At 32.1% G+C, this 15,158-nt stretch overlaps 2 protein-coding genes and 1 pseudogene across 2 annotated transcripts; 1 reads left to right on the top strand and 2 right to left on the bottom strand.

Moving 5' to 3' along the window:
- Nucleotides 1-343: 343 nt before the first annotated feature.
- Nucleotides 344-1,049, top strand: LOC130944621 (histone H3.2-like; annotated as a pseudogene).
- A 42-nt stretch (nucleotides 1,050-1,091) lies between these two features.
- Nucleotides 1,092-4,310, bottom strand: LOC130944620 (G2/mitotic-specific cyclin S13-7-like). Its single transcript, XM_057873023.1, has 10 exons — nucleotides 4,213-4,310; nucleotides 3,657-3,783; nucleotides 3,523-3,565; nucleotides 3,363-3,422; nucleotides 3,121-3,273; nucleotides 2,237-2,362; nucleotides 1,913-2,161; nucleotides 1,669-1,830; nucleotides 1,405-1,583; nucleotides 1,092-1,316 (listed from the first exon to the last, which is right to left on the bottom strand). Exons 1-10 carry the CDS (start codon nucleotides 4,232-4,234, stop codon nucleotides 1,166-1,168), a joined length of 1,272 nt encoding a protein of 423 aa, XP_057729006.1. The 5' UTR covers nucleotides 4,235-4,310; the 3' UTR covers nucleotides 1,092-1,165.
- Nucleotides 4,311-8,286: 3,976 nt separating this feature from the next.
- Nucleotides 8,287-12,351, bottom strand: LOC130945657 (uncharacterized). The gene is made up of 7 exons (XM_057874358.1): nucleotides 12,213-12,351; nucleotides 11,544-11,586; nucleotides 10,888-10,954; nucleotides 8,877-9,004; nucleotides 8,726-8,768; nucleotides 8,566-8,625; nucleotides 8,287-8,474 (listed from the first exon to the last, which is right to left on the bottom strand). Exons 1-7 carry the CDS (start codon nucleotides 12,349-12,351, stop codon nucleotides 8,307-8,309), a joined length of 648 nt encoding a protein of 215 aa, XP_057730341.1. The 3' UTR covers nucleotides 8,287-8,306.
- Between the last annotated feature and the right edge of the window lie 2,807 nt (nucleotides 12,352-15,158).

Raw genomic sequence — 15,158 nt, 5'->3', positions numbered from 1 at the left:
CGTATACTTTTTCATTTTAAATTGAAGAATGAGATTGAAACTCGATTACAAATTTAGAACCATTTTGATATTTAACTCAAAAAAAATTAATACTTTTCCGCCGCCAAAAAAAACTTGAGTACGAATCCTAATTTGGCTAATTTTATTTTGGCTCCACTCCGATAAAAAAAAAACCCCTTAAAAGCACAAGGATTGTAATCCGAGGCTTTTGATTTAAAATGCACCGAGACCGTTGATTAAGATTTAATCTACGATCCAAAACGCTCCATTTGCAATCTTTGCTCCCCTTGGGAAAAAGTTCCCGCTAATTCGCTGCTATATATTCTTTCAAGTTCTAAGGGATCTTCGCATCAATTCAAATACCATCTAGTGTTGCTAGTTGCTACTTCTTGTGAATCACTCTTCGCAAATTTCAACTTTCTTTGAGATCTCTTTTGGAGGGAAAATGGCTCGTACGAAGCAGACAGCGCGCAAATCCACCGGAGGAAAGGCTCCGAGGAAGCAGCTGGCCACGAAAGCCGCAAGGAAGTCAGCTCCGGCCACCGGCGGAGTGAAGAAACCTCACCGTTTCAGGCCGGGGACGGTGGCTCTGAGGGAGATCAGGAAGTACCAAAAGAGCACGGAGCTCCTCATAAGGAAGCTCCCGTTCCAGAGGCTTGTGGGAGATCGCTCAGGATTTCAAGACCGACCTTCGTTTCCAGAGCAGCGCCGTTTCCGCTCTCCAAGAAGCGGCTGAGGCATATCTTGTTGGCCTCTTTGAAGACACTAACCTCTGCGCCATTCATGCCAAGAGAGTCACCATTATGCCCAAAGATATTCAACTTGCACGCAGAATCAGAGGCGAGAGGGCATAATCAACTTCTCATTTTTAATTAACCTCTAATTAGTAAGTAATCTGGTATTTTCGTTTTATCCCTTGTATGCTGTGATGATTGTCATTACGACTCCCGAAAAAAACTAATGTACTTGGTATTTTAAAAAATATGCCTGCAATATTCTCAGTTAGAATCTAAATTTGATATGATATCATGATTTGTTATTAAAATAAGCTAATTACAGTATTAATTTCTTAAGAAATGAAATATTTGAATCTGTACTTCGGTACTCTTATCAAAATTTGAGGTCTGAAATCCAAAATTATAAAAGCGACTACTTATTAAAAAATTCAGGTGAGATTATTGACTTGGTGTTTGGGATCTGGCGGAGGTAAAAGTGCAACAGCTCCTCTCTCTGGACTTGAGAATTTTTGGATCACGGTATCCAATTTAGAATCCGCAGCACTTGACCGAAATCTGATTAACATCTTTGAACATTCCCTGTTAAAAGAGATGTCAAGTGTTTAATCACTCTTTCATTTAGATTAAGTTAAAGAGGTGTCTTTGAATTAACAAAATAGAGATTTACATTATCTGTTCTGCAACATAGCCAGTCCTGAGTTTTAGTATTTCAGTCCAGAATGGATTCCGATTGAGTGCATAACGTGCAGCAAGGACTGTTGCTGCAGCTATCAATGAGGGGCAGTGCAGAACAATTTGATAGTGCATAAGACCAAGTTCAGCCAGGAAAAAAACCATGTTCTTCAGCTGCAGTTTGTGTTTAAATATATCAAATCAAAGAAACCATGGAACCAAATTTGCATTGCAATAGTGCAATCTCAACATATGTTACCTCAATATCTGGCTGCTCAGGAACTCTGATGAATCGATCTAAGAACATGTAGGGTGTGGGAACTGTTAGATACCATTCTAACTTTTCAAGGATTGCATTTTCCATGTCCACTATCTGTTTGTTGGTGTAAGCATCATCTGTTAGTTTAGCAAAGACCTTAACCTGCAGCCAAAACAAAGAAATTGAAACATAAAAGTAATAGTAGAAAGGTTCAAAATGTGTTGCTTGGTAGAAGCAATGTGACCTTAGGAGTTACTATCTCTTCATATTTGCAAGCTAGGAGCATTGAGCAAATGCCCACCAACTGTAATTCTGCTTTTGGTATTACTGTCAATGAGAGGTATCGATCGATTATGTTTATGGTAAGATAGAGTGTCTCAGGCATTAGGTTAAATCTCCAGTGCACATCAATGAGCCAGTCCACGGTAATGGACCTCATCTTCTCATTGATTTCATTCTGTGAGTTCATGTAATCTGAAATTCGGCTCTCATCCTACATCATAAATTCTATTAAGAAAAGGATATAGATACAGCAGTGCAAGGCTTAAGAGTTGAGAATGCTACATACTTCTGTTAGCTTATAGAATATGTATAAATCATCAAGGTACTCAGCCACTGCCAAATCAATATTACCATTGTCTGCATTGATGTCAACATGCTGTTCATCAGGCTTAGACAAGACTTCTCTAGCAGCCTGGGCAAAATATAATTGAAATCTATGAAAAGCAGTAAAATTAAATGATCCTTGTGTACTGAAGATTTTATATAAATGAGTAAATGATTAAATTGGTCTTTGTAAGTTATGCAACATGTTAAATTGTTTCTTGATTCTATAAATTGAATCTTTCATAGTATGAAATAAACATCAATTTAGTTTCCAAGTGTATATTTTGGACTAGGGGTGTTAATGAATTGGGTTTGGCTTAGCCTTGAGCTGAGTTGATAATTTCAACTGGTCTTGTTTTTAGACCCTTACGTGATACTGAATCTGCAAATTCCTAATATTTTTTAGGCCGAGCTAAACTCTGGTCCAAATTGGATTCAGAGCAGGTCTAAAATACATAATAGATCATTAGTCCAGACTTAATAGAAAGATCATTATAGGAAAATGAAAAGAAAAATGATGACAGAGATGAGAGGCGAGATTTGCTAGTTAAGAGAAGCAGAGGCAAGATCTGCCACGTTGGACCAGTGGTGGTGAGAGAGTACTGCATGGTGTGCTAGCATGGTGAGATGAGAGCATGAGATTAGGTGGAATGAGTGGAAGACAGCATGGTGAGAGGCGAGCAACGGGTGGGTAGTCAGCAGTTAAGCAAGCAACTCCCAAACGGGGAGAGTCTAGATTTGTGGAACATCCTCTTCAACAATGTCATCATGGATGTCTCCGAATCCAAAGAGTACAAACCAAAAAACAAGCAACTCCTCCTATTCCTATAAACAACAGTGAAGTACCTTGCTCTGTGCAGTAATTTCTGCAGTTAGAGTCATGACTTTCCTACAAGATCTTTTCTTAAACTTTCTTTCATTATCGTTCTCACCGCTTTCCTCTAAACCATGCTTCTTGTGAACACTTGCTGTACTGTCTAATTCAAGTTGAACAAAGTTCTGAAAATAAATATAATTAGGTTGAAGTTGCATTAATTATTAGGTATCATAAAAATGAAAATAAGAATGTGTTCAGAATGCTACTGCACCTTATTTCCTTGTGCAGTTCCTCGTTCATTAGCTTGGGCTTTTGGAACCAGCGGAAAGTTCTACAGAACAACATGGGCAAGTTCATTGAAAACCAAATGCATAGATAGACATTCAATTCAAGATAATTAACAAAGTTAGCAAAGAGCATTTTGTTTTTACTGCAGTAGATTGTGAATTTGCCAAAAGTTTTGCACAAAGGTTCCTACAAGAAACAAACAAGTTAGCTTAGAAATAAATTGTATGTTTTGGTAGATCAATCAAACTGAATTATGAAGAAAAAAAAAAAAGAGAACCTTGTGATAGGCCGTGAAATGTGCTTGCCATCAGTAGTTTTAAGCACTTCAAGGTTACCAATATCTCCAAGAATTCGACGATTTCCTAGTCTTCTCTCCTCTGTTTTTGCTTTGCCTTTCCCTTTTCCTTAACGAAATACGAAAACAAAAAGATATAAATGTTTCTTGCGAGGTAAAAAATAAAAAAATTATATTAGAAAGAAATTGTTACAGACAATTTCTGCTACGCCGTAATTGTGTATGTTACTTTGATGGTAATCACCATTACTAAATCATATAAAAATGAAAAGCCACAGTTAAATGCAGGAATGTCAATCATCGAATTTCCTAAAAACCATTGAAAAGGAGAACGAGTAACATTAGAAACAAAATCGTGCGATCGGACTTAAGAACTTAGCTTTGTTATAAACACGAGAGGGTTTAGTTAGACCATCAAAAATCTTAAATCCACATGCAAACAGGTAAAACATTTATATCGGAAAAAAAACACTTAGAATGAGAACAAGATATCTGATTAACATTTGTTTTGAGTTATCAAAAGCAATCAAAATAAAACCTCTTGTTCGGTTGTTCTCCATCGTCCACCTGTATTTTATAATCCGAGATTCTAAGCACGATTGTTCTCATTATTTATATTGCCCTACAATAATAAACATAATCATTTTTTAAAATTTTGAATTAATTCTATTTTATTTTTATTTCTTCTCACATAAAATAAGGTTGTTTGTTTCGTTTGTTTGAGAATATACCGATCCGGTTCGGGGCAAGGCCCATCGTGGCTTTTGGAAATTCAACCAAAATACGATACTATGAAGCTTCAATTTTCTATACAAATAGGATCGGGAGTCGGAGTGCTTAACTAAAAACGAAAAGGAAACTCCAGTATCATCATAATCAATCATAATTTGCTTTTAAAATGGATGCGATTTTAAGTAGAGAATCCATTTCTTTCTCATATAAGAGTTTTGGCTGAATCGGAATGATTCCTTAGAATTAAAATTTGAATCACATATCAATAGAATCAATTGTTAAGATTACATTATTATCATAATATATATATTCTCAATGAATACAACACTCAAAATCGTAACATATGAACTGTTATTATCTGAAAAAGAGAGGAAATTGTTACATGACGTGTGAAATGTCACTACGTTTGGAGAAAGATATTTTTCTTTTATATAATAAAATAATAATAATAAGTACGAAAAAAAATTGACATAAAATTTCACATTGTATTTCTTCTAATTAATTTCCACCACAAAATATCTTCCTTCTCAATTTTGCATTAAGCATAAAATCTGTTACTTTCAACAAAAGCCAATTTACCCTGGTATAATCGAAATAACGTAAAAATAGGTGAAAAGGATAAATAAGTCATTAATCTTTTAATTCGCAGACATTTAAATATTAAAAAATTTAAAAATATATTTAATTTCCTAATTTTTTCAAAATCTAGACATATCGATTTTTTACATAACGTGATTTCCGAACTTAATGATGTATCCAAATTGATTTATCCTATTCTCAAAATGAAAACATAATCTCTTCATGTTTTCCACATAAACCACTTATAAGTCCTTTGCAAATGGCATCAGGAAAAAAGTTTTAAGTACATAATAATGTCACAAAGAACCCGTTTGAAGAAGCAGAAGCTATTTTTTAACTTTGAATTATGAAAAGTTATAATATGCGTGTTTAATACTGTTTAAAAAAAAGTTTTTAACTTCTTAAAAAGTTAATGAACAGTTTTTTGAGAAAGTTGAAATATATGACTTTTTTTATCAGAATAGGCTTTTTTACCTAAATGCGCATCTAAAAAACATTAATTCCTAAAATGCGCATGGCTGGTAATCTTTCTGAAAATACGCATTGCCATTTCTTGGCCTGTGTCCGTAAAATGGATTTGAACTCCATTTCACTGAAGGTGCCCACGAAATGGGCAATACATGTCAGGGCCAGCTCTCACGAAATGGCTATCCCATTTCCATGGTAGCAGCAGCGAAATGGAAGGAAGAACTCTGGGCAGGCAGGCGTGAAATGGGTGTACTGCCGAGTTGAGACTCCATGTCTCATTGATAGCAATATTTGTGGAGATTTGTCTTTGTTAAAATTTAAATGTGACAACTTGATAGCAATACTTGTGGAGATTTGTCTTTGTCAAAATTTAAATGTGACAACTTTATTTAATGGTATTATATTCATTCATGAAGTCAAAACAATATGATCAACGTTGTTACCGGTTAATATTTCACATTTTATAACATGATTTTCAAGTTTTCAAATATATATATAGACTTATTTATTTATAAAAGCTATTAGATTGATTAATATTTCTTAGTAATATTACTAAAATACTATCGTTGAGTATTAATTTGTGTGAAAAAAACCATAATAACTTTGGTATTCAATATATATATATTCTATAAAAAAAAAGTGTTATTCCTAGATTGATAAATATATTTTTCTCCCATTTTTATACCAATTTATTTGCCAATATAATACAAAAATGTATTTTTCTCCCATATTTTAAGATAGTATAGTCATCCATTTTTGTTAACGTAATTATTGGCAAATAAACTGGTATAAAAATGGGAGAAAAATACATTTATCAATATAAGAATAACACTTTTTTTATAGAATAAATTATATATATATATATATTAAATACCAAAGTTGTTATGGTTTTTTTCACACAAATTAATACTCAACGATAGTATTTTAGTAATATTACTAAGGAATATTAATCAATCTAATAGCTTTTATAAATAAATAAGTCTATATATATATTTGAAAACTTGAAAATCATGTCATAAAATGTGAAATATTAACTAGTAACGTTAATCATATTGTTTTGACTTCATGAATGAATATAATACCAATAAATAAAGTTGTCATATTTAAATTTTAACAAAGACAAATCTCCACAAGTATTGCTATCAATGAAACATGGAGTCTCAACTCGGCAGTACACCCATTTCACTCCTGTCTGCCCAGAGTTCTTCCTTCCATTTCACTGCTGCCACCATGGAAATGGGATAGCCATTTCGTGGGAGCTGGCCTGACATGTATTGTCCATTTCGTGGGCACCTTCAGTGAAATGGAGTTCAAATCCATTTCACGGGCACAGGCCAAGAAATAGCAATGCGCATTTTCAGAAAGATTTCCAGCCATGCACATTTTGGGAATTAATGTTTTTTAGATGTGCATTTAGGTAAAAAAGCCTCATTCTATCACCTCTGTAAAAATATTGTCTATTTCTACTAAAAATACTAGTCTTCCACTATCATTTTCACGCAAGGTTCCATCTGTTAGAAATACTGTCTTTTTACCATCATTTTCATTATTTTCAACCAATGTTCTATCTGCTAGAAGTATTGGTCCTCCACCACCATTTTTACGTAATGATTCATCTGCTTAAATTATTGACCCTCTACCACCATTTTAAAACAATGTTCCATCTGAACCACCTACTGCATATATTCCTTCCAGATATTTTTTTTATTTATTTTTTTCACATTTTTATATAGCTTGCTATTATTTGTAAAAATAAAATAAAAAACAGCAACAAAATCTACATTGACATATATTTTATATTTATTTTTTATTTTCAACTACCATATCATACATAATAAAATAGCAAACACTAACTACACAATAATTTTTTTGGCATTGCCATCAAAATTATTGTGAATTAAAATTTTATTACTATTCACCACATACAAGAACACCATTATATATAAATGTGAAATAGAAAAATCAATTTCTAATGATATTATGTGGCAAGAACTAATTATCTAAAAAATAGAACTAATAAAAGAGCAAATAAACATGTTGTTCCTTGTAATTTATGCAACATGTTAAATTGGTCTTTGTAATTTATGCAACATGTTAAATTGTTCCTTGATTCCATAAATTGAATTTTTCATAGTATAAAATAAACTTCAGTTTAGTTTCCAAGTGTATATTTTGGACTAGGGGTGTTAATGTATTGGGTTTGGCTTAGCCTTGAGCTGACTTGATAATTTCAACTGGTCTTGTTTTTGGACCCTTACTTGATACTAAATCTGCAAATTCCTAATATTTTTTAGGCCGAGCTAAACTCTGGTCCAAAATTGGATTTAGAGCAGGCTAAAATATATAATAGATCAGCCAGATGACAGGTGAGATTTGCTAGTTAAGAGAAGCAGAGGCAAGATCTACAGCATTGGACCAGTGCTAGTGAGAGAGAACTACATGAGGTAGAAGGGGTCATTGCGAGAAAGTGAGATGTCAAATTGGCTGCTGCAAGGGAGATCCGGTCAAAGATGATGGTGTGGTAGCATGGTGAGATGAGAGCACAAGATTCGGTGGAATGAGTGGATGACAGCACGGTGAGAGGCAACAGCGGTTGGTTAGCCAGCAGTTAAGTAAACAAGATTGGGAGTGATGGCGTGGGTGAGCAGCAAGATTTTTTTTAAAAAGTTGTTACAAGTCGACCCGGGGAGAGTCTAGATTTGTGGAACATCCTCTTCAACAATGTCATCATGGATGTCTCCAAATCCAAAGAGTATAAATCACAATACAATGCCAAAACAAGCAACTCCCAACTCCTTAGATATCATGCATATCCTTAGAGGACTAGTATTTCCTATCACATGCAGGGTGTAATCAACAGTGAAGTACCTTACTCTGTACAGTAATTTCTACGGTTAGAGTCATGAGTTGCCTACAAGATCTTTTCTTAAACTTTCTTTCATTATAGTGCTCATCGCTTTCCTCTAAACCATGCTTCTTGTGAACACTTGCTGTACTGTCTAATTCAAGTTGAACAAAGTTCTGAAAATAAACATAATTAGGTTGAAGTTCCATTAATTATTAGGTATCATAAAAATGGAAATAAGAATGTGTCTTCAGAATGCTACTGCACCTTATTCCCTTGTGCAACTCTTTGTTCATTAGCTTGGGCTTTTGGATCCAGCAGCAAGTTCTACAGACCAACATGGACAAGTTCATTGAAAACCAAATGCATAGATAGACTTTCAATTCAAGATCATTTACAAAGTTAGCAAAGAGCAATTTGTTCATACCGCATTAGATTGTGAATTTGCCAAAAGTTTTGCATAATGGTTCCTACAAGAACCAAGCAAGTTAGCTTAGGAAATAAATTGTATGTTTTGGTAGATCAATCATACTGAATTATGAAAAAAAAAAGAAAAAAAAAGAAAAAGAGAAGAGAACCTTGTGATAGGCCATGAAATGGGCTTGCCATCAGTAGTTTTAAGCACTTCAAGGTTACCAATATCTCCAAGAACTTGACGATTTCCTAGTCCTCTCTTCTCTATTTTTGCTTTGCCTTTCCCTTTTTCCTTAAAGAAATACGAAAAGAAAAAGCTATAAATGTTTTTTGTAAGGTAAAAAATTATATTAGAAAAAAAGGGTTATTATTGTGATAAGATAGGATAACTTGAGGTAGATGCCCATGTTTTATAAGGCTCAAGTTCCATAGGAATTACATTTAATAAGGTTTGAAAATATAATCTTGTGTATGTATATAAATAGAGGTTTGAACTTTTAACCAGATACATAACTACAATCAATAATAATTTTCACTCTCTTTATATTGTCTATATACAAAATTTTTTTTCTCTCTCTTTCCTATATTGCTAATATATATAATAGTAGTAAATATAGAATCACTTCTATTATAGTAAGATAAGAGCATATTTATATTTTTCTATTTTATATTTATTTATCTTCCTTGTTTATTTTACAACATGTTATCAGCACAAGACTTTGATCAAATTTTAGAAAGACTCTAGGTAACAAATTTTTATTATGTCAAAACTCTCTCATCTTGAATTTAATGCTCTTGAGATATTTGGAAACAATTATTTATCATGGATATTAGATGCTAAAATTCATCTTGATTCAATGGATCTTCGAGATACCATTAAAGCTGAAAATAATACATCCCAGAAGGATAAAGTCAAAGCCATGATTTTCCTTCATCGTCATCTTGATGTATGATTGAAAAATAAATATCTCACATTAAAAGATCCTGCAGATCTGTCGAAAGACCTTGAAGAAAGGTACAATCATGTGATACTCTTTCAAATCCGATATGTTAGAAAAAACTTTTTCAACCTTTCATGCCTCGAATGTGTTTCTGCAGCAGCAATATTGAGAAAAAGGATTTAAAAAATATTATGAACTAATTTTTTGCCTTTTTGTTGCTGAACGCAACAATGAGTTACTCTTAAAAAATCATGAAGCGCGCCCAACTGGTGCCACCCCATTTTCTGAAGCAAATGCGGCAAATCATAACCCCAGAAGAAGTAAATGGCAAGGCTTTATGGTAGTAAGAAAAATTATAGAAGGAAAATAAATTATATTCACAAGAAAGGATCTCATCAGAAGTAGGATAAAAAAAGAAACAATGGACAAAGTAAATCAATTTAGGATAAATGCTTCTGTTGTGGTGGAAATGGCCATTGGTCACATACCTGTCATACCCGATGGCACCTAGTTGATCTTTATCAAGCATCTTTGAAAAAGGATAACAAAAGAAAGGAAACAAATTTTGTTTCAAATTATGAAAATTCCACCACTCATTATGATGTATCTAATTTCTTTGAGGATCTTGAAGGAAATATTGGCTATTTGATCAATGATGAAATAGTTTAATATGTGTTTGTTAAGTATTCATGTGAATAATTTTACTGTGCATGTACTTTTACTCATTTTATTATTATTATTATTTGTCTTTGAAGAAAAATAGCAAGGACATATTGTGAAGATATTTGCCTTGTGGATAGTGCAAGTTCACACACTATTCTTAAAAGTAATATATATTTTACCCATCTTGTGCCAAAAGAAGAATATGTCAATACTCGGATAATGTGATAGAAGGCTCTGGAAGAGCTATAATTTTATTTCTTGGAGGAACAAAATTTATAATAAATAATGCACTATTATCTACCAAGTCTCTGAGAAACTTGTTGAGTTTCAAAGATATTCGCCGAAATAGATATTATATTGAAACAATGAATGAGGAAAATCATGAGTATTTATGTATCACAACTCATGATTTAAATAAAAAGATTATATTAGAAAAGTTACTCTCACTTTCATCTGGGTTGTATTATACCAAGATTAGTGCAATTGAATCACATGCCATTGTAAACCAGAAGTTTACTAACCCAAATGAATTCAGAAATTGGCACGACCGATTGGGTCATCCGGGAACAACCATGATGCGGAGAATTATTGGAAACTCCCATGGACATTCACTAAAGAACCAGACGATTCTTAAATCACTACAAGAAAAAGCAATAGTTGTAACAAAAAAATTGTTACAAAAAATCAAAATTTTGAAACAAAAAGGGAGCCGTTGCAGTATGTCCCGTTACAAAAAGTTTTTGTAACAAAAAATGGAACTGTTATAATTCAAAGAAATATTTTGTAACAAATTTTTCTGATGCAAAAAACCAAAAGTTGTTATAAAAGTGATAACAAATTTTGATCTTCAAAATATTTTTTGTGACAATATATTTTTTCCTATTATAAAATTTTGTTACAAAATATAACTTGATTTTGTAACTTTTTTAATTACAAAATACTATTTATTTTGTAATAATTTTTTAATACAAATTATACACATAATTTGCCAAATTATATTTTTTAATTAATTAATATATTAACTAATTTACTCAATACCTCACTCGTTTATCAAAATCCAATAATCGAATGCTCCTCCTATAGTACTCGTTTAAAGAAATTGCTGAACAAAGTTCAATTGCCAAAACTAAACAATTCCAAATTCCAATAAATGATTTTTGCAAAAGTTGCTTAGAGAACATATATACATATACACACGGATTAAAGCATTCTATGAGAGATATATACCTGATAGAAATTTCTTGTTGCGGATATGCAAATATGGGTATAACTGCATAAGAAAAGAGAATAAAGAAATTAGAAATGCAACTAACAATAGAAAGTAGAACTCAATAAAAAAACACAAATATCCCCTTTATGGTTAATTTCTTAATAGAAAGTAGAACTCAATAAGCAACTACAATCTCAACATCTGAATTCTTTTCTTTTCGTTTCTTAATAAATCTATAGATAACAAACAAATAGATGCAGAAAATTTTGCTTATTCCTTTAGTACTGCATATGAAATTCATGAGTTCTAAAATTGGTTTCAAGTGAAAAGCAATTGCAGTTCGGGAGTTATATACACTTAGAAAGTTGACTACCCCTTTTTTTAACAGATCTTGAAAACTCATTAAAGGTCACGTTCTAAAGTTCATAAGCCACTCACCTCAATTCCACTACCACATGCATCCATCTAAACAAAACAAGACAAATTTGCATACCTCTATAAAGCAAGTTATGTTAGTGGCTGAAAATTTTTTGGTTATGACAACAGAGCTCCTAAGCAAACTTAACTGCTCTTCAACTCCCTTGAGCTTGCCCTTCCCTCCTATCCGAAGCTCCTGACGGAAATCAATGACAACAATATTCCCAAAAATTAAAGGAAATCAAAATCAGAAGGGAGAACGCCCTTACCGATAGTGAATCCCGGTGAGGCAGCACTGTTTTCCGGTGACAGGGGCTCAGTGATGCAACCCCTAACAGCGGCAACGACGGTGACTCCACGAAGGGCGACTGGGCACAGCAGGGCGAACAACGACTCCTCCTTTTTCATCCATCTTCCAATCTCCACGCGTCTGTCTCTCTTGTGCGTCCTCAGCGTCGTCCGTGATGGGAGATGCGACGGCGGTGGAAGCTGGCAACGACCCGCTCGTGATGAAGACGACGACGGCGACAGCTTCCCTCGGCGACAGCAGAATGTGAACTGACGGCGGCGATGGAGGCACAGCGGCGCTCCTTCCTCTCGCTCAACGTCTCCTCCTTTCTGACGGCACCGTCCTCCCTCTTCCCCCTCTCCTTCTCTTGCTCTCTGATTCTAGCTTTTCCTTTTTTTTCCTTTTTTTCCCTCTCCGTTCTTCCCTTTATCTTGCTGTGTGTGTTTTTTTTGTGTTGTGTGTGTGCATTTGGGAAAAGGGCGTGTGGCGGCTGGAAGGGTTTAGAGTTAAAGTGAGTGAGTGAGTGGGTGTGGATAGGGTTAGGATAAAATTAGAGTTAGAAATTTTAATTTGAGAATTAGGGATTGTTTTTGAAGAAAATGTAAAATTAGAAATTTTTGGATAAATTAAAATTTGATAATTTTAATTAAATAATTAATTTTATCACTTTGATTTAATTACTTTTTGATAAATAATTTTTTAAAAATAAAATCATGAATAACTATAATAAATCATAAATAATTTATTATTTATTTTTTAACAATTAGAGATTTAACAGGCTTAATAATGAGTGTTGGGTTATGATGGGTTTAGGATTTTAGTAGAGAGAAAGAAAAAATCAGAATTCTATATTTTGTTCTTAAGGAAGTTTTTAAAAATTTATTTAAATGTAAAAATATGTTAAATTTTAGAGTGGTAATAAAATAAAAAATAATATTTGTCATAAATTTATTTTAAATAAGAGAAGGAAGGTGACCGCCAATGAATAATAATTCAAATGATATAGTCTTCTCATACTCATCTAAAAGATCGCGCGTTTGAGTATTCCTATCTTTGGTATAAAAAAAGAGAGAGAAAGAAGGAGGGTGACCCAGCGAGCGGTAGAATGAAGAGTGAAAGTGAGGATTACAATTAGTAAAAATTATATATTAGTTTTATGAAAAAATATAAAATAATATATACCATTTTTAAAAATTAATCATTTAATCTTGAATTTTTTATAAAAAATAATTAATTAATACAAATAATATTTAAAAAAATTAATTTTTAAAACAAAATAAAATTATCTTAAAGATTTAAATATTTTAAAATAAATTTTTTTAGTTACGAAAATTCTTATATTTTTAATAAAAATAAGGATAATATAGTAATTGCAAATTAATTTTAATTTAATAATAATTATATAAAGATATTATTTAACTATAAATTCTTAAATTATTTTTAAATAAATATCCTAATTTTAAAATATAAATCTATAAAAATTCATATTGAATAAATATAATAAATCATAAATAACTTATTATTTAATTTTTAAAGTAATTTTAAACTCAAAGCATCATTAAATTGACTTAAATATTTTTAGTAAAATAAATTTTTGAATATAAAATCTTAAATAAATATAATAAATCATAAATAACTTATTATGTTAATTTTTAAAAATTTGAAGTCATACATTTACTATGTTGAAATAAATTTTTTTATTAGTTACAAAAAATCTTTGAATTTTATCACAAATAAATAATTTGTTACAAAAATATTGTATTTTGTGACAAATTAATTTTTTGTTACAAAATATTTAGAGCTTTTGAAACTAATAGATATTTTGTTACAAAATGTTTTGAACTTTTACAACAATATAATCTTTTGTTACAAAACATTATAATATTTTGCAACAAAACAACAATTCAATACGAAAGCCAACATAATTTGTACCAAAAAAAATCACGTTGTTACAAAATATTCAAATGTTTTGTAACAAATTTTCTTGTTGTTACAAAATATTCTTATTTTGTAACAATAACTAATTATTGTTACAAAAAAAACTATAATTTGTAACAATTTTAAATTTGATACAAATTTTTTGTTACAAATGTTCCATTTTCTTGTAGTGAATCTAGTGAATTTTGTTGTACTGCATGTTCTCAGAGAAAGTTAATTTTAAGGCTATCACCAGTAAAGATTGGATTTGAGTCTCCTGAATTTCTAGAAAGGATTCAAGGCGATATATGTGGACCTATTCATCCACCATATAGATCTTTTAGATATTTTATGGTACTAATAGACACATCTTCGAGATGGTCACATGTGTGCTTATTGTCTTCTCGCAACCTGGCGTTTGTGAGATTACTGGCTCAAATTATTCGATTAAAAGCATAATTTCCAGAAAATCCAATCAAAATAATTTGTCTTGATAATGCTAGTGAATTTACTTCCCAAGCTTTTGATGCCTATTGTATGGCTAATGGAATAAGTGTTGAACATCCAGTAGCTTATGTTCACACAAAAAATGGGTTAGCAGAATCACTTATTAAACGCCTCCAATTAATTGCTAGACCCTTACTTATGAGAACAAATCTCCCAACCTCAGTTTGGGGGCATGCTATTTTATATGCCGCATAACTTATTCGTTTGAGGCCATCGAGTTACCATAATTTATCTCCTATGCAATTAGCTTTTGGCCGGCAGTCAAATGTTTTCCATTTAAGAATATTTGGGTGTGTGATATATGTTTTCATTGTACCACCTAATCGTATCAAAATGGGACCCCAAAGAAAATTGAGAATATATGTTGGATATGATTCTCCCTCTATAGTGAGGTATCTTGATATACAAACTGGAGATGTATTTAAATCCCGGTTTGCAGATTGTCATTTTGATGAATCAAAATTTCCAACATTAGGGGGAGAGAATAAGCTTCCTGAAAATG

This window comes from Arachis stenosperma, chromosome 8, assembly GCF_014773155.1.
Source record: "Arachis stenosperma cultivar V10309 chromosome 8, arast.V10309.gnm1.PFL2, whole genome shotgun sequence".
Lineage (NCBI taxonomy): Eukaryota > Viridiplantae > Streptophyta > Magnoliopsida > Fabales > Fabaceae > Arachis > Arachis stenosperma.
Note: the sequence above shows the minus strand (reverse complement) of the source record. Positions and strands in the feature narration are given on the sequence as shown.